Source organism: Corythoichthys intestinalis, chromosome 6 (genome assembly GCF_030265065.1).
Source record: "Corythoichthys intestinalis isolate RoL2023-P3 chromosome 6, ASM3026506v1, whole genome shotgun sequence".
Taxonomy (NCBI): domain Eukaryota; kingdom Metazoa; phylum Chordata; class Actinopteri; order Syngnathiformes; family Syngnathidae; genus Corythoichthys; species Corythoichthys intestinalis.
This window is the reverse complement of record NC_080400.1, coordinates 2,396,576-2,422,215: the sequence shown is the minus strand read 5'-3', so window position 1 is coordinate 2,422,215 and position 25,640 is coordinate 2,396,576. Positions and strand designations below refer to the sequence as shown.

The 25,640-nt window shown below is 43.9% G+C and overlaps 1 protein-coding gene across 1 annotated transcript; it reads left to right on the top strand.

Moving 5' to 3' along the window:
* The first annotated feature begins 439 nt into the window (after positions 1 to 439).
* Positions 440 to 20,715, top strand: si:ch211-137a8.2 (uncharacterized protein LOC777613 homolog). The gene is made up of 12 exons (XM_057838041.1): positions 440 to 537; positions 7,851 to 7,940; positions 8,008 to 8,149; positions 8,237 to 8,419; positions 10,928 to 11,062; positions 11,961 to 12,158; positions 12,249 to 12,348; positions 12,413 to 12,523; positions 14,380 to 14,597; positions 14,689 to 14,808; positions 14,891 to 14,949; positions 20,539 to 20,715. The coding sequence occupies exons 2-12, from the start codon at positions 7,870 to 7,872 to the stop codon at positions 20,699 to 20,701; spliced, it is 1,500 nt and encodes a 499-aa protein (XP_057694024.1). The 5' UTR covers positions 440 to 537; positions 7,851 to 7,869; the 3' UTR covers positions 20,702 to 20,715.
* Positions 20,716 to 25,640: the final 4,925 nt, after the last annotated feature.

Here is a 25,640-nt window from a genome sequence, read left to right as displayed (position 1 = left end):
GTGTTTTCCGCCATATGTATATTTATTTGATTAAAATGCATTCATATATTTTAGTTTTTATTTTTAAATTTCATTCAGCATGGTGTATTTGGTGTAAAATATTTTTCTGCCTCCTGGTGGCCAAAAGGCGCACAACAAATGTAGTTCCTTGCAGCATGAAATCAAGCAAGTGCTTTCCATTCGTTTTTGACTATTTCTTACCGTATAACTGAACATTGACGGCGATAGACGTCCAATTCCAACCTAGCTAAAAGAGGACGTCTATCACCGTCAATGACAGCCCGAGAGCTCAGCTAAAAAGTGGCTGTTTTGTGTGTACAGTACACATTATTGTTAGCACAGTGGAAAGTGGGTCAGGAGTTTCAGGTTTGCGCAGGGGGCGTGGCGCGGTGGTTACCTGCGGCAGGTAAAGTGACGTCACGGTGCGCCAGCACCTCGCACTCGCTCGCCGCTGTCACGTCTTCACTTGCAAGGTGAGGGCAACTCGCAACGTCACGTTTTATTTGGGGGATTTCACGTGACGTCATTCAACTGCAGGTAACTTTGCCTTGAACTTCGACCTCTTTTTATTGTCTTGTTTGTCTACACCGGCTCGGCACGTGACCCGGACCCGGCTGTTATTGTTGTGTTGTTTTTACGTGCGCGCGCGTGTGACTTTGCATAGGAACTGTGCGGCCATCTGTCGCCATGGTAACCAAACACGTGACGGTGTCCCCGCGAGTCCTCCCAGTAACAATGGATTGGACGTCTGTTGTCGTCAGTGGCAGCCAATGAATTCACTGACCGCCAGTCGACCAGGGTCAGGATGCCCCGTAGAAAAAAATGAATAGGTGAAATATGAAAAGATGTTCAAATCAATAGATGAAAATGTAATATATGTGGTGATAAGTACAGGTAATTATTTGTTAAAAAATGTTCAAATTTACAAAAACAGGAATTGATGCCTCTTATTCAACAGGAAGTGACCCAAAATGAGCAGGAAGTAACCAGTTATTAGCATGAAGTGACTCTGAATCCCCCCAGAATCAACAGGAAGTGACTGAAATCAATAGGAAGTAACCCAGAAATGTCCCCAAACCAGCAAGTGACTCGCAAAATGCCCCCAAATTATGAAGTGACTCAAGAGCAACCGAAAGTGAACTGGAATTGCCGCTAAATCAACAGGAAGTGACACGGAAATGTCCTGAAACCAACAGGAAGTGACCCAGAAGTGCTCCAAAACTAACAAGTGACTCAAAACCAACAGGAAGTGACTCAGAAATGCTCCAAAACTAACAAGTGACTTAAAATCAACAGGACGTGACCTGAAACTTCCCCAAAAGTCAACAGGAAGTGACCCAGAAATGCAAAAAACGAACAAAGAAATTACCTGAAATCAACAGGAAGTGACTCGTGAATGCCCCCAAATTAACAAGTGACTCAAAATCAACGGGAAATGACCGTGAAAAGCCCTGAAATCAACAGGAAGTGACCTAGAAGTGCCCCCAAATCAATAGGAAGTTACCCCGAAATTCTCGAAACTAACAAAAAGTGACCTGAACTCAACAGATATTAGCATTAAGTGACTTGGAATTACCCCAAAATCAACAGGAAGTGACTGAAATCAACAGGAAGTGACCCAGAAGTGCAAAAAACGAACAAAGAAATTACCTGAAATCAACAGGAAGTGACTCGTGAATGCCCCCAAATTAACAAGTGACTCAAAATCAACGGGAAATGACCGTGAAAAGCCCTGAAATCAACAGGAAGTGACCTAGAAGTGCCCCCAAATCAATAGGAAGTTACCCCGAAATTCTCGAAACTAACAAAAAGTGACCTGAACTCAACAGATATTAGCATTAAGTGACTTGGAATTACCCCAAAATCAACAGGAAGTGACTGAAATCAATAGGAAGTGACCCAGAAATGTCCCCAAACCAGCAAGTGACTCACATAATGCCCCCAAATTATGAAGTGACTCAAAAGCAACCCAACGTGAACTGGAATTGCCACTATATCAACAGGAAGTGACCCGGAAATGTCCTGAAACCAACAGGAAGTGACCCAGAAGTGCTCCAAAACTAACAAGTGACTCAAAATCAACAGGAAGTGACCTGAAATCAACAGGAAGTGAATCAGAAATGATCCAAAACTAACAAGTGACTCAAAATGACCTGAAACTTCCCCAAAAATCAACAGGAAGTGACCCAGAAATACAAAAAACGACCATGAAAAGACCTGAAATCAACAGGAAGTGACCTAGAAGTGCACCCAAATCAATAGGAAGTTACCCGGAAACGCTCAAAACTAACAATTAACAAGCGACTCAAAATCAACAGGAAGTTGACCCTGAAAAGCCCTGAAATCGACAGGAAGTGACCCGGAAATGTCCTGAAACCAACAGGAAGTGACCCAGAAGTGCTCCAAAACTAACAAGTGACTGAAAATCAACAGGAAGTGACCTGAAATGAACAGGACGTGACCCTAGAAATGCTCCAATCCAACATACAGTGACCTGAAATCAACAGGAAGTGACTCAGGAATGCCCCCCAAACTACAAAGTGACTCAAAATGACAGGAAGTGACCCGGAAATGTCCTGAAACCAACAGGAAGTGACTCAGAAATGCTCCAAAACTAACAAGTGACTTAAAATCAACAGGAAGTGACCTGAAACTTCCCCAAAAATCAACAGGAAGTGACCCAGAAATGCAAAAAAACGAACAAAGAAATGACCTGAAATCAACAGGAAGTGACTCGTGAATGCCCCCGAATTAACAAGGGACTCAAAATAAACAGGAAATGACCGTGAAAAGCCCTGAAATCGACAGGAAGTGACCTAGAAGTGCCCCCAAATCAATAGGAAGTTACCCGGAAACGCTCAAAACTAACAAAGAGTGACCTGAAATCAACAGGAAGTGACTCAGAAATGCCCCGGAATTAACAAGCGACTCCAAATCAACAGGAAGTTGACCCTGAAAAGCCCTGATATCGACAGGAAGTGATCTAGAAGTGCCCCCAAATCAATAGCATATTACCCAGAACTGCACAAAACCAACAAAAATGATCTGAAATCAACAGGAAGTGACGCAGAAATACCCCAAAACTCATAAGGGACTCAAAAGCAACAGGAAGTGACCCCAAAAATGCTCAAAATGAACAGACAGTGACCTGAAATCAACAGGAAGTGACTCAGAAATGCTCCAAAACTAACAAGTGACTCAAAACAAACAGGAAGTGACCATGAAAACCCTGAAATTGACAGGAAGTTACCCGGAAATGGACAAAACCAACAAAAAATTGACCTGAAATCAATAGGAAAGGACTAAAAAATGCACCCAAACTACCAATCGACTCAAAACCAATAGGCAGTGACCCAGAAAAACACAAAAATCAATAGAAAGTGATCTGAAATCAACAGCAAGTGACTCAGAAATGCCCCCAAAACTACAAAGTGACTCAAAAACAACAGACAAAATCTTGTCCTTCAAATCATATTGAGGACGTTTGTTGGTTCAGCGTCAAAAAACACGAGCCCCGCCCCTCGCTCGCTTTGTGAGAAGTCACTTGAAACCGTGTGAACTGATGCATCTTTTCTTCTCCAGTTGGGCCTTCTTTTCTTCAGCACACAGCAAGTCTTTGTCATTCGTCTCGTTCATCGCCGGACCGAGACGATTCATTTGGTTCGACTCTCCAACTCTATTCGGAATTTTCCGGACAGAAAGAAGGCAAAAAAATGTCATTGTCCATTTATGAAATAGCATATGTGGTCATTCAAAATACAACAACAAAAAAAAAAAAAACTGGCGTCCACATTACGTGCCATTCAAAATGACAGGAGTCCAATTCATTTAAACTAACTAACTTTAAGCTCATCTTTAAATGGCAAAAAAACCAATAAGAAACTACCAAAAACTCAACAGGAAGTGACCCAAAATCAACAGCAGGTGAACCAGGTTTGCTCCACAACAGAAGTGACTTACATGCCCCCAAGATGCCCCCAAAATGTACAGGAAGTGATCGAAAACCAACATGAAGTCACCCAGAAATGCCCTAAAATCCGTCAGGAAGTGACTCGGAAATGCCCCAAAATGAACAAAAAGTGACTCGAAATGAACAGGAAACGACCCAAAATCCAGAGGATGTTACCCGGAAATACCCCAAAATCAACAAGGAATGACTCAAAATCATCAGGAACTGAACCACAATGCCCCGCTCAAAAAAAACTGACTTATAAATGCCCCAAAATTTACAAGAAGTGACCTTTAATCAATAGGACATGACCCAAAATCAACAGGAAGTGACCCAGAAACACCCCAAAATCAACAAGGAGTGACTCAAAATCATCAGGTAATGAATTGCAATCCCACCCCCAAAAAACGGATCTATAAATGTTCCAAACTTTACAGGTAGTGATATATAATCAACAGGAAGTGACACAAAATCAACAGGAAGTGTCCCAAAATTAACAGGAAGTGACCCAGAAATGCCCCCAAAATCCACAAAGAGCAACTAAAAATCATCAGGAACTGAACCGCAACCCCACCCCCCCCCCCCCCCCCCCGAAAAAAACGGGCCTATAAATGCCCCAAAATTTACAGGAAGTGACCTGTAAACATCAGGAAGTGACCCAAAATCAACAAGGAGTGACTCAAAATAATCAGGAACTAAACTGCAAAAAAAAAAAAAAAAAAGACTTCACTAATCGACTAATCAACAGGACGTGACCCAAAATAAACGGCAAGTGACCCAGAAACCCCCCAAAATCAACAAGGAGTGACTCAAAATCATCAGGTAATGAATTGCAACCCCCCCCCCCCCCCCCCCCAAAAAAAAACGGATCTATAAATGCTCCGAAATTTACAGGTAGTGACATATAATCAACCGGAAGTGACCCAAAATCAACAGGAAGTGTCCCAAAATTAACAGGAAGCAGGGGCGGACTGGGACTAAAAAGCAGCCCTGGACTTTGACTCAGCCCAGCCCACAAGAATCGCTTTACGAAGGGAAACAGACCCCCTAGGGGTGTCTGGGGGCATACCGCCCAACCCCCCAACCCCGGGGAGAATTTTTTTTTTTTTTTTTTTACATTTTATTGTAAAATGCATCAATTTTTTGCACTTTAAGAGAAAATGAAGAAAATATGTTTAGACTGTCACGGTCTGGGTGGCACGGTGGCTTAGTGGTTAGCACATCTGCCTCACAGTTCTGAGATCAAGGGTTCAATCCCGGGCTTCGGCCTTCCTGTGTGGAGTTTGCATGTTCTCCCCGTGCCTGCGTGGGTTTCCTCCGGGAACTCCGGTTTCCTCCCACATCCCAAAAACATGCATGGTAGGCTGATTGAACACTCTAAATTGTCCGTAGGTATGAGTGTGTGCGTGAATGGTTGTATGTCTCCTTGTGCCCTGTGATTGGCTGGCAACCAGTTCAGGGTGTCCCCTGCCTACTGCCCGTAGTTGGCTGGGATAGGCTCCAGCACCTCCGTGACCCTCGTGAGGAAAAGCGGCATGGAAAATGAATGAATAAATGTCACTGTCTGACTTGGGGCGCTAAAAGTACTGCAAGGCTGAACTGGAGTTGGGTTCATTTTCTGTACTAGCTCTATGATAGACCTAAATAAACAAATGAAAGAATGTATTTTTCAAAGCAAGTTTTAAGTATTCGGGCAAATTCCACATTCTGAAACTGTCAATGATTATGATGATGATGACAATGACAATAAATTCATTCATTCATGTATCCGATTGATTATAATATATCTCTATATATCTCTGTCTATAAAACAATTTCATTGTTTATGCCATAATTCAGTGGTCTACAAACTATTCCACATAGGGCCGCAGCGGGCACAGGATTTCATTCCAACAAAACAAGACAACACCTATGCACCAGTCTGGTGTCTTACAAGTGTAATCAGTTGATTGCAGTTAGGTGCTGCTTGTTTTAGCAGAAACTTCATTGGTTAAACTGTCGGTACTCGATCGGTTGAAAGAAAAACCAGGCCCCACAGTGGCCCTTGAGGACCGGTTTGGAGACCCCTGCCATAATTAATCTTGCCATACAAATAATAAATTTCAATGAAAATACAATAAACATTTCAAGACAAATCCTGTATACATAACCTTCATCGGAAAGTATTCACCAGAAAACAAAACGATATATAAATGATTAAAAATATATATCAATTTAACTACCTAAACTGTAAAGTAAAACCATTCATTTTATTAATATTTTGTTATATTTCTTCTGAATTAATATTGCTGCTGCGTGTGCATACGTTGTTTTACAGCTAAAATATTTTTTCTTAGGAGAGTGATAGTAGGACTAGCATATTGTAACTTGACACGATTGCCAACGGGTACATCGACTAGCTGGCACTAACCCTTTAATTGTCATTTATTTCATTTAAAATGTACCTACCTGGTGGATAACAATTGCCAGTATACCGAACAAGTGACCCTCTTCATCCATTTTTACTTGCTCTGCGCTTGTCTGGGGAACTTCCCTCTCGAACTTCCACCAGCTTATCATTACCCCCTCCCTCTTTTTTTCTCTCTCCCTGAACCGGCTGCGCGTCAGAGCGGCTGCCGCTCCCCCTCTCACGCCGGGAGTGGGTTGCTGTTACCCGACGTGGCCGTTGCAGCCAGACTGCTGCTTGCGAAAATATTTGTCAACTTATGACATTTTGATGCTTCGCTCTCCAGTTTCTTTGATTTTTTTCTTCCTAACCTTCTTCGCGCCACCCTTCTCTTTTCTTTTTTTGCCACCACCATCCATATTGTGCATTAACGCTCGTCGCCATTTTGCTTCCACAAGGAACCAATGAAGGCAACTTTGTGCTTCTTTCGTTCTTCTATCAGACTGGCGATGAACAGCCAGGTGCATTGCTGCCACCTGTTGGATTGGATGCGAACTGTAGATAATCAGAGGCAAGGGGGGACAAAAACAGTGATGTATAATGAATGGCGGCCGCCGGCCGTCCAGGGCACCGGCCGTTCTGTGATCCTCCAGAACCCACAGATTACCAGTCCGCCCCTGACAGGAAGTGACCCAAAATCAACAGCAGGTGACACAGAAATGCCCCAAAATCAACAAGGAGAAACTCAAAATCATCAGGAATTGAACCGCAATCCCTCCGCCAAAATAAAACTGACTTATAAATGCCCCAAAATGTACAGGAAGTGACCTGTAATCAACAGGAAGTGTCCCAAAATTAACAGGAAGTGACCCAAAATCAACTGACTCAAAATCATCAGGAACTGAACCGCAAAAAAAAACTGACTAATAAATGCCCCAAAATTTACAGGAAGTGACCTGTAATAAACAGGAAGTGGCCCAAAATCAATAGGAAGTGACCCAGAAATGCCTCAAAATCATCAGGAACTGAACCACAATTCCCCCAACCCCCCAGAAAAGAAACTTGTAAATGCTCTCAAATGCTCCCCCCTAAAAACGTACTTAGAACTGCCCCAAAATTTACAAGAAGTGGCCTTTAATCAACAGAAAGTGACCCAAAATCAACAGGTATTGACCCAGGATTGCCCCAAAGTCAAATGACTCTGGAAGCAGATCTTGTTCATCCTCAAATGAGTTACTGGCGCACCCGTCCGTCCGTCACTAAACGAACAGCTAGCGTGTCATCACGATGACGTAGATTCGAAAGGTGACATCACTGACGCTTGCGGTCAAACATCACCAAACATGACATACAAAGTAAGAAGGAAGACCTCTGTAGAGTCTTAACAGAGCGCCTGTCCTGAAGGGGGCGGTAGATAACTTGCGTTCCAAAGTCCAGGACAAGAAGTTGTGTTCGCCGGGGCCGGGTTCTACGAAACCCAAAAGCATTGAGCTTCCCACCATGTCTTTCCCCTAGACGGCGAGCTGACGTCAACATGTCTGGATTAGACACGCCCCCGCCGACGGACGCCTGGAACAGAGACGGAGACCCGCCGGGGTGCGACACGTGAGTCCGCCTGTTAACGCGTGCCAAACGAACCGGCGCCGTTGTCATTTGCCGTTTGGACCCGCAGGTTGGAAAGACGATGGCGGCTCTGGCACGGCTTCATGGAGGAACACGCCCACTTGGACGCTTGGCTGCGATCGGCCGAGCGGGCCGTGGCCTCCCGCGATTGGACACGGGTGACCTTCGTGGATGACGTCAGGAGGTTTCAGGTGAGAAGAAAGAAAATGGCGGCACAACGTAAATCGCCATTAAAACGTCAGATTTTGAGTCGGTATTTTTCTTTGCACGCATCCCAGAGGCTACGTTGCGAGGCGGCTTCACGTCTGGTTCAGCTGGACGCGCTGAACCAGAGGACGCGGACCCTGACGCCGCTGTTCCGGGGCGTCATGCGGTCCCGCCTCCAGGCAGCCGCCCGGGACTGCCGACTCCGATGGGAGCGCCTCAACGTCCAACTGGAGTCCGTCGGCGGGAAACTCGAGGTCAGAGGAGCCCGAACGCGAGCAATCGGGTGGCTCTGCGGCTTAGGAGACTGGGGCGCGTCCGGCTATACGTCACAACGAATCGATCACTTCCGACAAAAAATGTGTTCCTAAACATCTCCCAGTTTAGTACTTTTAGTTCTTGTCTCATTGGCTTACTAGCTAGCTTCTATAAGCTAGTGCTAACCTCTGCTAGCTTGCTCGAGCTTCCGCTAGCTTGCCCGAGCTTTCGCTCTGTTCCGCTAGCTTCCACCAGCTTCCGCTATGTTCCACAAGCTTCTGCTAGCTTTCGTAAGCTTCCACAAAACATCACAACAAAGCGACAAAAACGTGTCCCTAAACATCTCCCAGTTTATTACTTTTAGTTCTTATCTCATTGGCTGACTAGCTATCTTCTACAAGCTAGTGCTAGCCTCCGCTAGCTTGCTCGAGCTTCCGCTAGCCTGCGCGAGCTTTCGCTCTGTTCCGCTAGCTTCCGCCAGTTTCCGCTAGCTTCCGCTATGTTCCACAAGCTTCTGCTAGCTTTCATAAGCTTCCTCAAAACATCACAACAAAGCGACAAAAACGTGTTCCTAAACATCTCCCAGTTAGATTCCACAAGCTAGTACTAGCCTCCGCTAGCTTGTGCGAGCTTTCGCTCTGTTTCGCTAGCTTCCGTCAGCTTCCGCTATGTTCCACAAGCTTCTGCTAGCTTTCGTAAGCTTCCACAAAACATCACAACAAAGCGACAAAAACGTGTTCCTAAACATCTCCCAGCTAGATTCCACAAGCTAGTACTAGCCTGCGCTAGCTTCCGCAAGCTCCTGCTAGCTTCCACAAGTTTCCGCTGTGTTCCGCAAGTTTCCGCAAGCTTTCAAACAATGCTATGATGCATGCTAATTACACATATGATAAGAAAATGTCACACATTGTGACAGACTGGCATCTGTCTCATTATGTTTTGGTCAAAACATGTTTTTAGCTCGTCATCGTCATGAAAAAAATTGTTTGTTGACAAAGTATTAATGTTATAGTCATCGTTGACGAAAACTACACAGCTAGCGTGCTTTGATGGGGTCGTGTTTGAGGTTAGAGTCATGAATATGGTTAGCCAGAGCATGGGTTAGCTTGCTATCGCTATGTTGCGCTGGCTACCACTAGCTTGCAATGGTGGGGGTGTGTGGTTAAGGTTAGGGTATTGAATAAGGTTAGCTAGAACCTGGGTTAGCTAGCTACAGTTAGCTATCACTATTGTGTGCTAGCTGCCGCTAGCTATCGCTATGTTGTGCTGGCTACCACTAGCTTGCATTGGTGGGGGTGTGTTTGGTTGAGGTTAGGGTATTGAATAAGCTTACCCAGAACCTGGGTTAGCTAGCTACAGTTAGGTGTCGCTATTGTCTGCTAGCTTTTGCTATGTTGCGCTATATACCACTAGCTTGCATTGATGGTGGTGTGTGTTTAAGGTTAGGGTATTGAATAAGGTTAGCCAGAACCTGGGTTAGCTAGCTACAGTTAGGTGTCGCTATTGTCTGGTAGCTTTTGCTATGTTGCGCTATATACCACTAGCTTGCATTGATGGTGGTGTGTGTTTAAGGTTAGGGTATTGAATAAGGTTAGCCAGAACCTGGGTTAACTAGTGACAGTTAGCTATCACTATTGTGTGCTAGCTACCGCTAGCTATCGCTATGTTGCGCTGGCTACCACTAGCTTGCCTTGGTGGGGGTGTGTTTGGTTGAGGTTAGGGTATAGAATAAGGTTAGCCGGAACCTGGGTTAGCTAGCTACAGTTAGCTATCGTTATCCTCTGGTAGCTATTGGTATGTTGTGCTAGATACCACTAGCTTGCATTGGTGGGGGGTTAGATTGAGCTTAGGGTATTGAATAAGGCTAGCCAGAACCTGGGTTAACTAGCTACTGTTAGCTATCGCTTTTTATAGCTAGATACCGCTAGCTAACGCTATGTTGCGCTGGCTACTACAAGCTTACATTGTTAGGGGTGTGTGTTTGAGATTAGGCTCATGAATAGGGTTAGCCTGAGCCTGGGTGAACTAGTTATTGTTATGTTTCGCAAGTTACAACTAGTTTGCATTGATAGGGGTGTGGTTGAGGTCAGGGTATTGAATAAGGGTAGCCAGAACCTCGGTTAGCTAGCTACAGTTAGCTTTCGCTATTTTCTGGTAGCTACCGCTTGCTATTACTATGTTGCGCTAGCTACCAGTAGCTTGCATTGTTGAAGGTGTGTGGTTGAGGTTAGGCTCATGAATAGGGTTAGCCAGAGCCTGGGCGAGCTAGCTATCGCTATGTATCTCTGGCTACTGCTACTGCTAGCTAACTGACTGGGGCGTGGTTGAGATTAAGGTTAGCCAGGGTATGGGTTAGCTAGCTACTGCTAGCTATTGCTAGCTGGGGGGTTGGTTGAGGTTAGGGTTACAAATAGGGTGACCAGTGACGCCCCCATTTCCAGACGCGCCCCCTCGTCACAAGCTGCAGACAGACCCAGGCTTCTCAAACGCAACGTGGCCTCCTGCAGGGTTCACTCTACGAGTGGGAGGAGTTTAAGGAGGAGACGGAGGAGCTGGCCATCTGGTTGGCTGAAATGGAAGCCGATCTCACCGAAGTCCTACACGCCTCGGGGAGCACGTGCAACAAACTCCGACAGCTGCAGGTGCCTTCACGACCATCAGCCAACCCAGATAAACGTTTAACTGATTTGGCCGCCATTGACGGCGATAGACGTCCAATCCAATTTAATCAGGGTTCGTTTGCCAACCCATTAACTGCTGAACAACCTGCCAGAGAAATCAACTGCTTTAAGATGGCTGCATGTTATAACACTGCTCCTTGCATCCACTGTAGTTTTATATGTGATATCTATGGCCATAACCAGAGTTAATTTCAACCGCACCAAAATATGCAGAACCCTGAAATGATCCAAAATAAACGGGAAGTGAGCTGGAAATGCCCAAAAACTATACAGGAAATGACCCAAAATGCCCCAAAATCAACAGGGAGTGACCAAAATAAAGAGAAAGTAACACTGAAATGATTCAAAATCAACAGGAAGTGACCCAAAATGCACAGGAAGTTACCCAGTAATGGACTAAATCAATAGGACGCGACCAAAAAAAAGAAACAAAAAAAAAAAAAAAAAACAGGAAGTCATTCAGGAGTGCCCCACAACCAACAGCAAGTGACAAAAACAAACAGGAAATAACCTGATTATGATTTTTTAAAAAACATCAATAGAAATCAGTGACCCAGAATTGCCCCCAAATCGACCAAATTACACAAGAAGTTACCCAGAAATTATCCATAATCAAGTGACCTGGTAATGGTCCAAAATAAACCGGAATTGACCTGGACTTGAACCTAAATTAACAGGAAGTTACCCAAAATGTCCTGAAAAACATAGGAAGTGAAAAAAGTGAACAGGAAGTTAGTAAAAAAATGACCAAAAATCCAGCGAAAGTGACCCAAAATCAACAGGAAGTGACCTGGTGATGCTCCAAAATAAACAGGAAGTGACCTGAAATTGAACCTAAATTCTCCGCCAATTTGTGCAGTGGTTCCAGCAGAGCATGTGCGTCAACTCGTCTCGCATGAACGACGTGCTGGAGCGCGGCGAGGCCCTCATCCAACGCGCCGGCGAAGCCTGCCACGCAGACCGCGTGGAGCGCCGCCTGCTGGAGCTCCTGCGCCAATGCGCTCATGTCTACGGCGACATCGGTCGAGCGCGCACAAGATTCCTCAGCATGCGACTGGTAAATAGCATAACGAATGAGTCACTTCCTGTAGCATAATAAAAGCCTGGTTTACAAAATAAAAGCTAGGACGTGTTTCTTACTGGGCAGGTTTTTGAGGATGACTTCCTGCTAACTCCACGTACGGATTCCGGCTGCCCCTCCGAGACTTTGTTCGAGGAGGACCGTGAACTCCCGCTGGACCCTAAAGGTGAACGACAAATGGGTACGTGGACTTTGATCGAGTGTCATACTTGTCCATCTTGTTCTCTCAGAAAGCCGCCACCACCGTCACCATCATCGTCCTCCTTCGCCGTCCAATGAGCATTTGGGTCTGGAGTGGGACCCCTCGGTGGACGTCGGACGTGACTTATCCTACTGCGCTGGTGGGGAAGCAACCAGATTCACTTCCAACTACCTTACCCTACCCTACCTTACCCTACCCTACCTTACCCTACCCTACCCTACCCTACCCTACCCTACCCTACCCTACCCTACCCTACCCTACCCTACCCTACCTGCTCCCTATCCTACCCTAACCTACCCTACCCCACTCCCTACCCTAAACTATCCTACCCCATTGGGAGAAGGGCAGGGCACCTCCCCTCCACCCTCGGGATTAGGAGAAGATCCCTACCGGGGGAGGGAGGGCTCAGATTTACAAACCTAAACTATCCTACCCCAGTCTGAGTTTAGAGCTTGAAGAGACGACATAGGACATTGTGCAGAGCAGCCTATTGTTTTTTAATTGTGCCATTTTCGACCTGATGAAGGCCTTGAGGGCCGAAACATTGTCGTGGCACATGGTTATCGCTAGCGAAGTACTTTTAGTACATTTTAAGAAATTTTAAGTGTTGTTTATTATTCGCAGAAGCTTTTTTTGGCTTCTTTTAGGAGTCTTTTTCCAACTATTTTTTCACTGGTCACATTCTAAATAATTATATAGAATGGACCAATGGACACAAGTCCTCTACGGGAGGCGACGCCGGCTGGCGCACCCCCGTCAATTCGAGAACAAGGAGGATAGGGGTTGTTGGGAGAAGGACAGGGCACCTACCCCCACCCTCGGAATTGGGAGAAGATCCCTACCGGGGGAGGGAGGGCTCAGATTCACAACCTAACCCCCTACCCTACCCTACCCTAAACTACCCTATTACTGCCCTGGTGGGGAAGCAACCAGATTCACTTCCAACTACCCTACCCTACCCTACCCTGCTCCCTACCCTACTCCACCCTACCCTAACCAACCCTACCCCGCTCCCTACCCTACCTACCTCCCGCACCTAGCCTAGCCTACCCTACCCTTCTCCCTAACCTGAACTACCCTACCTCTCTCACCTAACCTACCCTACTCTACCACGCTCCCTACCCTAACCTACTCTACCCCGCTCCCTACCTCCATATCCTACCCTAACCTACCATACTCTGCTCCCTATCCTGCTTCCTACCTTACCCTACCCCGCTCTTGACCCTACCCTACCCTACCCTACCCTACCCTACCCTACCCTACCCTACCCTACCCTACCTCCATACCCGACCCTAACCTACCCTACCGCCCTATCGTACCCTAAACTGCCCTACCCCGCTCCCTACCCTACCCTAACCTCCCCTACCCTAACCTACCCTACCTCCATACCCTACCCTAACCTACCCTACCGCCCTACCCTACCCTAAACTGCCCTACCCCGCTCCCTACCCTACCCTTCCGGTACTTTGGGTAACCTCCTGTTGATATCAATTAGCTTCATGTTGATTTAGGGGCATTTCGGGTGACTTCCTGTTGGTATCAGGTCACTTCCTGTTTCCTGTTGATTTGGGGGCATTTTTGGGTCACTCCCTTTTTATATCAGGTTACTTCCTGCTGATATCAGATCAATTCCCGTTGATTTGGGGGCATTTTGGGGGCCTTTCCTTGTTCATATCAGGTCGCTTCCTGTTGATACAGCTCACTTCTTGTTGATTTGAGGGCATTTTGGGTTTGTTTCCTGTTGATATGAGGTCACTTCCTGTTTCCTGTTAATTTGCAGGCAGTTTAGAGTCACTTCCTGTTGATTTCAGGCCATTTGCTGTCGATTTTGGGGCAATTTAGGGTCACATCCTCTTTATTTCGGGTCCCTTCCAAAATCCAACAGGAAGTGTCTTTTTTGGATCACGTCCACATTTATTGCAATTTGTCGTCGTTCATTTGAATATATATTTCTTGCTGTATCCTCCCTAATATGAAGGTAGTTGTTCCTCTCAGGTGCAGGAGAGAGGCGGAGCTACCCCGCTTCCCTGTGCTCCGACGTCATCGGGGAGCGCGACCCCGTGGCGGTGAGTCACGCCGGCGGGAGGGGCGAGCGTCCCGCGGCCACGCCACCCGAAGTCTTCTCAGACGCCCTATCGCCCGCCGAGTCGGACGTCCGGAGCCGTAGTCCCGCCGTTCCTTCCCGTCGTCGAGCCGCGCAGACGGACGCTCAGGTTAATATAGTTTAACAAGTCAATGTGTTCTCGAGCTCCTGATGTTCCGTCCTTATAAATATGATTGGTTTTGTCTCCCGTCCGTACTCAGTGTTTGGCGGCCGGCGATCTCGCAGACCTCGCGGTTCACGTCCCGAGTTGCCGCGGCGATGAGCGCGCCGATCCCGCGGCTAGTCAACTCAACCTCAAGTCCTCCGAGAAGCGACGTCCGGTTAGTCCGTGGCTTCAAAAAGAGATGATGTCATCCTCAAAAAGTTTATTTTTTTTCTAAATGCATGTGTTTTGTGTTTTAGACTCAAGACAACAGAACACGAAAGGACAAGAAAGAAATCTATGATAAAGCGTGTCAAAGGTGACGCTCCTACCATTGACAGCGAGCAACGTCCAAACCATGTGGACTGTCCTATAATCATCAAATCATACTCTCCCGTGAATTGAGATGAGTTTATCAATAGTAGACGTCTGATCCGTTGGAAGTGGGAGTGATGGCAGCGAATGAAGTCAGGAAGTGACCCAAAATTGACAGCGAGTTAGCCAAAATCAAATAGAAGTGGCTTGAAATGCCTCAAAATGAAAAGAAAATGACCCTAAATTTACAGGAAGTGACCCGAAATGCCTCAAAATTGACAGGAAGTGACCAAAAATCAAATAGAAGTGACTTGAAATGCCTCAAAATTAAAAGAAAATGACCCTAAATTTACAGGAAGTGACCCAAAATGAAATGTAAGTGACCTGAAATGCCTCAAAATTGACAGGATGTGAATCTTAATAAACAGGAAGTGACCTCAAATCAAATGAAATTGACTTGAAATGCCTCAAAATTAAAGGGAAGTGACCCTAAATAAAGAGGAAGTGGCCCAAAATGAAATATAAGTCACCGGAAATGCCTCAAACTTTAATGGAACTGACCCTCAATCAAATGTAAGTGACCTGGAACGACTGCATATTAAAAGGAAGTGACCCTAAATCAACAGGAAGTGACCTGAAATGCCTCACAATTACCAGGAAGTACTCTAAAATAACCAGAAGTGACCACAAATCAAATGTAAGTGACCTGAAATGCCTCAAAATTAACAGAAAAATACCGGAAATGCCTCAAAATAAACAAGAAGTGACCCTAAATTAACAGGAAGTGACCTGAAGTGCCTCCAAATTAACAGGAAGTGACTCTAAATTAACAAAAAGTGACCAAAAATCAAATGCGACTGACCTGAAATGCCTCAAAATGAACAGGAAGTGACCTGAAATTCCTCAAAAATTAACAGGTGACCCAAAATCAAATGGAAGTGACCTGAAATGCCTCATAATTAAAACAAAATGACCCTAAATTTACCCAGAGTGACCCAAAATGAAATTGAAGTCATCTGAAATTCCTCAAAATTAACAAAAAGTTACCCATAATGAAATATAGTGCACCTGAAATACCTCAAAAGTTACAGAAAGTGACCCTCAATCAAATGTAAGTGACCTGGAATGCCAGCATATTAACAGGAAGTGACCCAAATATAAAAGGAAAATACCTGAAATACTTCAAAATGAACAAGAAGTGACCCTAAATTAACAGGAAGTGACCTGAAATGCCTCAAAATGAACAGGAAGTGATCTGAAATGACTCTAAATGTACAGGAAGTGACCCTGAATCAAATTAAAGTGATCTAAAATGACTCAAAATTAACAGGAAGGCACCTGAAATGCCTTAAAATTAATAGGAAGTGAACCTAAAGTGCAGGAAATGACCCAAAATGAAATGTAAGTGACCTGAAATGCCTCAAAATTGACAGGATGTGAATCTTAATAAAGAGGAAGTGACCTCAAATCAAATGAAATTGACTTGAAATGCCTCAAAATTAAAGGGAAGTGACCCTAAATAAACAGGAAGTGACCCAAAATGAAATATATGTCACCGGAAATGCCTCAAAATTTACCGGAACTGACCCTCAATCAAATGTAAGTGACCTGGAACGACTGCGTATTAAAAGGAAGTGACCCTAAATTAACAGGAAGTGACCTGAAATGCCTTAAAATTAACAGGAAAATACCGGAAATGCCTCAAAATGAACAAGAACTGACCTTAAATTAACAGAGAGTGACCTGAAATGCCTCCAAATTAACAGGAAGTGACTCTAAATTAACAAAAAGTGACCAAAAATCAAATGCAAGTGACTTGAAATTGCTCAAAAATTAACAGGAAGTGACCTGAAATGCCTCCAAATTAACAGGAAGTGACTGTAATTAACAAAAAGTGACCAAAAATCAAATGCAAGTGACTTGAAATTGCTCAAAAATTAACAGGAATTGGCCTGAAATGCCTCCAAATTAACAGGACGTGACTGTAATTAACAAAAAGTGACCAAAAATCAAATGCAAGTGACCTGAAATTGCTCAAAAAAGAACAGGAATTGACCTGGACGTCCTCAAAAATTAACAGGAGGTGACCCAAAATCAAATGGAAGTGATGTGAAATGCCTCACAATTAAAACAAAATGACCCTAAATTTACAGGAAGTGACCCAAAATAGACAGGAAGTGACCAAGAATCAAATGGAAGTGACCTGAAATGCTTAAAACAAAAAGGATTTGACCCTAAATTAACAGGAAGTGACCAAAAATGAAATGCAGGTCACCTGAAATGCCTCAAAATTAACAGGAAGTGGCCTGAAATGACTCAAAATTTACAAAAAGTGACCAAAAATCACATATAAGCCACTTCAAATCCCTCAAATTAACAGAAAGTGACCCTTAATTACCAGGAAGTCACTTGAAATGCCTAAAAATTAACGGGAAGTGAGCCCGACTTTAACAGGAAGTGACCAAAAATCAAATATAAGTGACCTGAAATGCCTTAAAATGAACAGGAAGTGACCTCAAATTAACAGGAAGTGACCCAATATCAAATGTAAAGGACTTGAAATGGCTCAAATTAAAAGAAAGTGACCTTAAATTAACAGGAAGTCACCCTAAATAGACAGGAAGTGATCCAGAATCAAATGGAAGCGAGCTGAAATGCCTCGAAATTAACAGGAAGTGACCCAAAATCAAATGGGAGTGACTTGAAATGCCTCAAATGAACAGAAAGTGACCATAAATAGACAGGAAGTGACCCAAAATCAAATGTGAGCGACATGAATTGCCTCAAAATGTACAAGAAGTGACCTGAAATGACTCGAAATTTACAGGAAGTGACCCGAAATCAAATGAAGTAACCTAAAATGCCTCAAAATTAACAGGAAGGGACCCAAAATTAACAGGAAGTGACCCAAAATAAAAAAGAAATGACCTGAAATGCCTCCAAGTTAACAGGAAGTGACCCAAAATGAACAGGAAGTGACCTGAAATGCCTCCAAGTTAACAGGAAATCACCCGGGAATCCCCCCAAAATGTACAGGAAGTGACCTGTAAATGCTCCAAAATGAACAGGAACATAGGTTCATTCGCTTGGTTCAATCCAATCCATTGAAATGGGATGGAGGGAGGGATGTTTATTCATTTATTGATGGGAACGTTGCGCCTACCAACATGGCCACCCTGAGGCCGTGTTGGTTCCATGCTTCTGTGTTGACTTCAAATGAGTTTATCACAAACTGACGTCCAATCCGTTTAAAGTGGGAGGGTGTCAGCAGATGAAAGTTTATGGGAACATGGCTGCCGTGACGCCATTTTGGTAGGGGCATTGAACGCTCTTTTCATGCACCTGCCTTTGACTTGAAATGAGTTTATCATTAGGAGACGTCCAATCTTTTTTTAAGTGGGAGGGCTGGTGTCTATGGCCATCAATAGAAGACAATGACTTTAAAAAACAAAAACAAAGGTTTGGTTGAGAAATAAGCAATTTTAATGGCAATGCATTGAGTTTGATGGAAATTTTGCCCCTACCAATATGGCTGCCATGAGGCCATGTTGATGGGGGCAATGAAAGCTTTCAAATGAAATGAGTTTATCACGAGTAAATGTCCAATCCATTTGAAATGGGAGGGATGTATTTCCATTCGTTGATGGGAACATCGCCCCTACCAACATGGCCGCCCTGAGGCCATGTTGGTAGGGGCATGGAAAGCTCTTTTCATACTTTTACTGTCACTTGAAGTGGGTTTATTAGTGGAGGACGTCCAATCCCTCTGAAGTGGAAAGTGGGAGGGACGTTTGTTCATTCGTTCATTGGAACGTCGCCCCTACCAACTTGACTTCAGGGCGGCCATGTTGGTAGGGGCAATGAAAGCTCTTTTCATGCTGTTACTGTCAATTGAAATGAGTTCATCACTTGTAGACGTCAAAACAGTTTGAAGTGGGAGGGTGTCAGAGAATGAACATGGCCCCTACCAACATGGCCGTCCTGAGGCCATGTTGGTAGGGCGATGAACACTCTTTTCATGCATCTGTCTTTGACTTGAAATGAGTTTATAACTCGTAGATATCCAATCCATTTGAAATGGGATGGTGGCAGCGAATGAATATTCATTCATTCACTGCCAACCCTCCCACTTCAAACCTATTGGACGTCCGGCCCCGTCAATTGCAGACGAGTTAAAAGACAAAAAAAAAAAGAAAACAAACAAGAACAATAGTTCAGTTGCAAAATAAGCTAGTTATGACTTCATTTGAATGGCAATGCATTGACTTTGATGGGAATTTTTGCCCCTACCAACATGGCTGCCCTAAGGCCATTTTGGTAAGGGCGATGAAAGTGATTTTCATGCTTCTGCCATGAATTTGAAATGAGTTTATCACTTGTGGACGTCCGATCCATTCGATGTGGTAGGGTTGGCTTTCATTTGCTGATGGGAATGTCGCCCCTACCAACATGGCCTCAGGGTGGCCATGTTGGTAGGGGCGATGAAAGCTCTTTTCATACTTTTACTGTCAATTGAAATGAGTTCATCACAAGTAGGCGTCCTAACAGTTTGAAGTGGGAGGGTGTCAGTGAATGAACGTTTGTGGGAACATTGCCCCCCGTCTCATCTGGCTAGATGGACCTTTTCTTGTTCCCTTACTCTATTGCATCTTTACAAACTGTAACTCCATCTGCTAATTCCCATTAGCAGTCCTGGTGCATCCTGTCTATCCGTCCTGGGAGTGGATCTCTCCTGACTGTGGTGCTCCCCAAGGTTTCTCATTTTCTCCCAAAGAGTTTTTGGAGCTTTTCCTTGCCGACAATGAGGGTTTAAGGATGGGGGATGCCCGGGACTTGACCTTTATTTATTTCATCTTTATTTATTTCATCTGCTGTTTCTGATTGTGTATCATATTGCCTCTGCAAAGCCCTTTGAGACAACCTTGTTGTGATATGGGGCTATACAAATAAAATTGAATTGCCCCTACCAATATGGCCGCCCTGAGGCTACGTTGGTAGGGGCGATGAAAGCTCTTTTTGTGCTTTTACTGTCAATTGAAATAAGCTTTAATGACTTAATGAAGCATTAATGACTTCGTTTTAATGTCAATGCATTGACTTTAATGGGAACGTTGCCCCTACCAACATGGCTGCCGTAAGGCCATGTTGGTAGGGGCGATGAAAGTGATTTTGATGCTTCTGCCCTGACTTTGAAATGGGTTTATTATTAAAAGACGTCCAATCCATTTGAAGTGGGAGGGTTAGCATTCAATCGCTGATGGGAACATCGCCCCTACCAAGACGGCCTCAGGGTGGCCATCTTGGTAGGGGCGATTAAAGCTCTTTTCATGCTTTCATTGTCAATTGAAATGAGTTCATCACAAGTAGGCGTCCAAACCGTTTGAACTGGGATGGTGTCAGTCAATGAAGGTTTGTGGGAACATCGCCCCTACCAATATGGCTGCCCTGAGGCCATGTTGGTAGGGGCGATGAAAGCTCTTTTTGTGCTTTTACTGTCAGTTAAAATAAGCTACTTATGACTTCGTTTTAATGTCAATGCGTTGACTTTAAAAGGAGTTCATCAGGAAACAAAGTATCATTTGTGATTTTGCAGACGCTGCCTGGCGCCGGTGCGCATGGCCTTCAAGAGCGTCCTGCTGGTCGCCGCGCTATCTCTGCTGGCTTGTCTTCTCTGGAGTTTCCCGGAGCCGCTGTACCATCACGGTGCTACCATCAACTTGCACCTGAGCTACGTCAACGGACCCCCGCCCACCTGATGTTGTCTCCGCCTTATTTCCTTGACAGTGAAAAATTCTGCTTCATTAAAAAGAAAAAAAAAAATCAAATATTCTGTGTTTTCTAAGTACCCAGATTGTATTATTCAGTTTTTTTGTTGTTGTTGTTTTTTTTTAAATCTGGGTCTTTCCCTATGGGAAAGGGCCAGATAGTGTTGTTCTGCAACTTTAGCCAAATTTTTATCTGGGTCTTTGAAAAAAAAAAACCCAGATAGTGTTATTCTGGGTGTTTTTTTTTTTTTTTTAATGGGATTTCTTAGGCCGCGCAGCACAGCCCGAACCATTTCACCGATTGGCACTGTTCGAATATCGAAACGACCGGAATTTTCACGCGACGCACGGAACTTTTCGGACGACCCCGAAACATTTTCCGCTCGCTCGTAAACGCTGATTTTTCTAAATAAAAAAAAACAAATTTTTTTCAAAATGTCACAATTTTTTGACCATTTGGACATCAAAAATTCCGGGACGGTCAGGGGCATAAAAGTTGTATACAGAATTTGGAAAAAAAAAAATTTACAATTCCCCGGAAATTTGCCCAAAACTTTCCCATTCATTTCTAATGGGAAAATTTCCCATTTACTTCCAATGGAATTTCCAATTAAATTTACATTGCATTGATGCCATTGACCGCCATGGAAGTCCAAATGTTTTCCCATTAATTTTCAATGGCAAAAAAAAAAATGTCCCCAAATAAACAGGAAATGACCAGATATCAATAACACGTCCCCCCAAAACGTCCCCTATTCCATTGACGCTTATGGAGGGTGCTGCCATTGACGGCCATGGACGTCCAAATTTCCCAACCATTTCAAATGGCATTTACTTTGTTTAATGGAATTGACGGGCATGTTTGTCCATTCTATTGATGCCAATGTACATGTATTCCATTGACGCATATGGATGTCGATGCCATTAACAGCCATGGACGTCCAAATTTCCCATTCATTTCCAATGGCATTTACTTTGTTGAATGCCATTGATGGCCATGTTTGTTGATTAAATTGATGCTAATGTACTTGGATTTCATTGACGCCTACGTAAGTCGATGCCATTGACAACTATGGAAGTCCAAATTTTTTCCCATTCATTTTCAATGGCAAAAAAACAATGTCCCCAAATCAACAGGAAATGAACAGATATTAATAAGACGTGTCACCGAAACGTCCCCGATTCCATTGACGCTTATGGAGGGCACTGCCATTGACGGCCATGGACGTCCAAATTTCCCATTCCTTTCCAGTGACATTTACGTTGTTTAATGCTATTGACGGGCATGTTTGTCCATTATATTGATGCCAATGTACTTGAATTTCATTGACGCCTATGCTAGTCGATGCCATTCGCGGCCATGGACGTCCAAACTTTTTCCATTCATTTTAAATGGCAAAAAAAACCCTACGTCCCAAAATCAAAAGGAAATGACCAGATATAGATAGCACGTGTCCCCCAAATGTCCCCACATGACCTGATATGACCAGGACACGCTCCCCAAATGTCCCTATATGACCTGATATGACCAGGACACGCCCCCAAATGTCCCCTAATGACCTGACATGACCAGGACACGCCCACAAATGTCCCTAAAATGACCTGATATGACTAGGACACGCCCCCAAAATGACCTGATATGACCAGAACACGTCCCCCAAATGTCCCAAAATGACCTGATATGACCAGGACACGCCCCCCATATGTTCCAAAATCAACAGGAAGTGACCTGACATTGTCCCTGAAATGTCCCCAAACCAACCTGGGTGGGGCTAAGATTTGTTTCTCCACACAGCAAAGACCCAGAGTAATTTCTCCAGAAATTGCAGTTTCTAGTTTCTTCAAGATGTTTTAAATATGAAATAACTCCAATCACTCTAATTGATTTCCAAAGTATGTCCCCCCCAAAAAACAACAGAAAGTGACCCATAATAGCCTTAAAACCAACTGAAATCAAAGCGATGGCAACCTGGAAATGCCCCCAAATTCAACAGAAAGTGAATGGGATGGAAATCAACAGGAAGTGACCTGGTAATGCCCCCAAATCAACAGGAAGTGACCTGGAAATTCCCTCAAATCGACAAGAAGTGAGCCAAAATCAACAGGAAGTACCCTGGACATGCCCCAAAATTCAACACAAAGTGAATGGAAATTAACAGGAAGTGACCTGTTAATACCCCCAAATTAACAGGAAGTGCCCCGAAATCAACAGGAAGTGACAAATAAACTGGACGTGACCTGCAAATGTCCTAGAATCAACAGAAAAAACATGCTAAATGTACAGAAAGTGACCCAAAATCAACAAAAAGCGACACCTAAGTACCATAAATATCAACAAGGAAGTCACATGACTTGTTCAAGGCGTGGCAGTCAATGAGTTAAAAGTTAAAAAAAAAGAAAAAAAAGAAAAGAGGCATGTCCTGAACATTCGTTGCTAGCGCGATCTTATGGTGAATTCGATGCTATCGTACTCGTGCTAATTAGCAGCCTTTAGCTATCGTATGCTGATGCTTTTCACGATCTGCGTCGGCTCAAATATGTACTGAACATTTTCAGACTGCTGATATAAAAGGCGTTAGTGTTATTAGGCGAGATTAGCGTGTGCTTGGTGCACGTGTCTGGAAAAGGCATAGTACCGCTAATACATTAAGTGGAGATTAACTATTCTGTGTGTGTGTGTTAAGGGTGCCATGTTGAATCGACTAACCGACCAATAATTAACTATAAAGTCAATAGACAACTATTTTGATAGTCGAGGAATGGTTTCAAGACCCCGTTGACCTAAAATTGGTCTTTTTGGAGCCTCTTAACTCAACGGCTGCCATTGCACGGTGCTAGCCGGCTGATCCACTTTGACTGGATGAACATCACTGGTTTGTTCTTCATCCTCACCGTAAGGAAAGATGAGGATGATGAGGAGGAAGGTTGATGTCAGGTCACATCATCTTCAGAAGGTCAACAACACGCCCCCTCATGTTCTGGCTCTTGTGCTTTCCTCCATTTTGCATGAATTCATATATACGAACGCTTTCAGTGCCTTTGATGATGATTATGTGGCGTCTGCCGTGAATTGAAATGGGTTTGTCGCTAGGAGACGTCCAATCTATTTGAAGTGGGATGTCTGAAAACATAAGGAAGTGACCTAAAATGCATCGAAATTAACAGGAAGTGACCCCAAATTAAGAAGAAGCGACTCAAAATTAAATGTAAGTGAGCTGAAATGCCTCAAAACTAACAAGAAGTGAACCAAAATATGCTGAAATGCCTCAAAATTAACAGGAAATGACACAAAATAAAACAGCAGTGAGCTCTAATGCCAAAAAATGAACAGGAAGTGACCCTAATTTAAGAGGAGGTGACCCAAAATCAAAAGGAAGTGAGCTGTAATGCCTCAAAATCAACGGGAAGTGACCCTAAATTAAAAAGAGGTCACTCAAAATCAAATGGAAGTGAGCAGCAATAATTTGAAATTAACATGATGTGACAAAAAATTAACAGGAAGTGACCCCAAATAAAATGGAAGTGAGCTCTAATGCCTCTAAATGAACAGGAAGTGACCGTACATTAAAAGGAAGTGACCCAAAGTCAAAAAGAAATGACCTAAAATGCCTAAAAATTAAAAATAGGTGACCCAAAATCAAATGGAAGTGACCTGAAATGCCTCAAACTTAGCAGGAAGTGACCCGAATTGGGCAGTAGTGAACTGAAATGCCCCAAAAATTAACAAAATCCCATGGAAGTGAGCTGTAATACCTCAAAACTAACAGAAAGTGGCCCTAAATTAAAAGGAAGTGACCAGAAATGAAATGCGAGTGACCTAAAATGCCTCAAAATGAACAGACAGTGAACCTAAAATAAAAGGAAATGATCCAAAATTGAATTGAAGTGAGCTGAAATGGCTCAAAATTAACAGGAAGTGACCCAAAATGAGCTGAAATGCCTGGAAATCAACACGAAGTGACCCTAAATTAAAAGGAAGTGAGCTGTAATAACTTGAAATTAACAGGATGTGACTTTAAATTAACAGGAAGTGACCCAAATCAGAAAGATGTGACCTGAAATGCCCCCAAACTAACAGGAAGTGAGCCAAAATCAAATGGAAGTTAGCTGTAATGCCTCAAAATTAACAGGATGTGACTTTAAATTTACAGGAAGTACTGTAACTTAAAATAAAATAGAAGCGACTTAAAATGCCTTAAAAAATAACAGGAAGTGGCCCAAAATCCAAAGGAAGTGACCTGAAATGCCTAGAAAATACCAGGAAGTCACCCAAAATGAAATGGAAGTGAGCTAAAATGCCTAATAATTACCAGGAAGTTACCAATAAATGTCCCAAAACCAACAGGAACACTAGTTCATTCACTGCCATCCCTCCCACTTCAAACGGATTGGACATCTAGCACGGTCAAAGGCAGACAATAAGTTGAAAATACATACAAAAACAAAGGTTCAGTTGAGAAATAAGCACCTTATGACTGCATTTTACTGGCAATGCATTGACTTTGATGGGAATTATGCCCTTACCAATATGGCCGCCCGTCAGGTCATTTTGGTATGGGTGAAAAGCTCTTCTCGTGCTTTTACTGTCATTTGAAATGAGGTTATTAAGTCCAATACATTTAAAGTGGGAGGGACATTTGTTCATTTGTCCATAGGAACGTCGCCCCTACCAACATGGCCAACCTGAGGCCATATTGGTAGGGGCAAGGGACGTCCAATCCATCTGAAGTGGGAAGTGGGAGGGATGTTTATTCATTCATTGATGGGAACGTCGCGCCTACCAACATGGCCACCCTGAGGCCGTGTTGCTTTCATGCTTCTGTGTTGACTTCAAATGAGTTTATCAAAAACTGACGTCCAATCCGTTAGAAGTGGGAGGGTGTCAGCAGATGAAAGTTTATGGGAACATGGCTGCCGTGACGCCATTTTG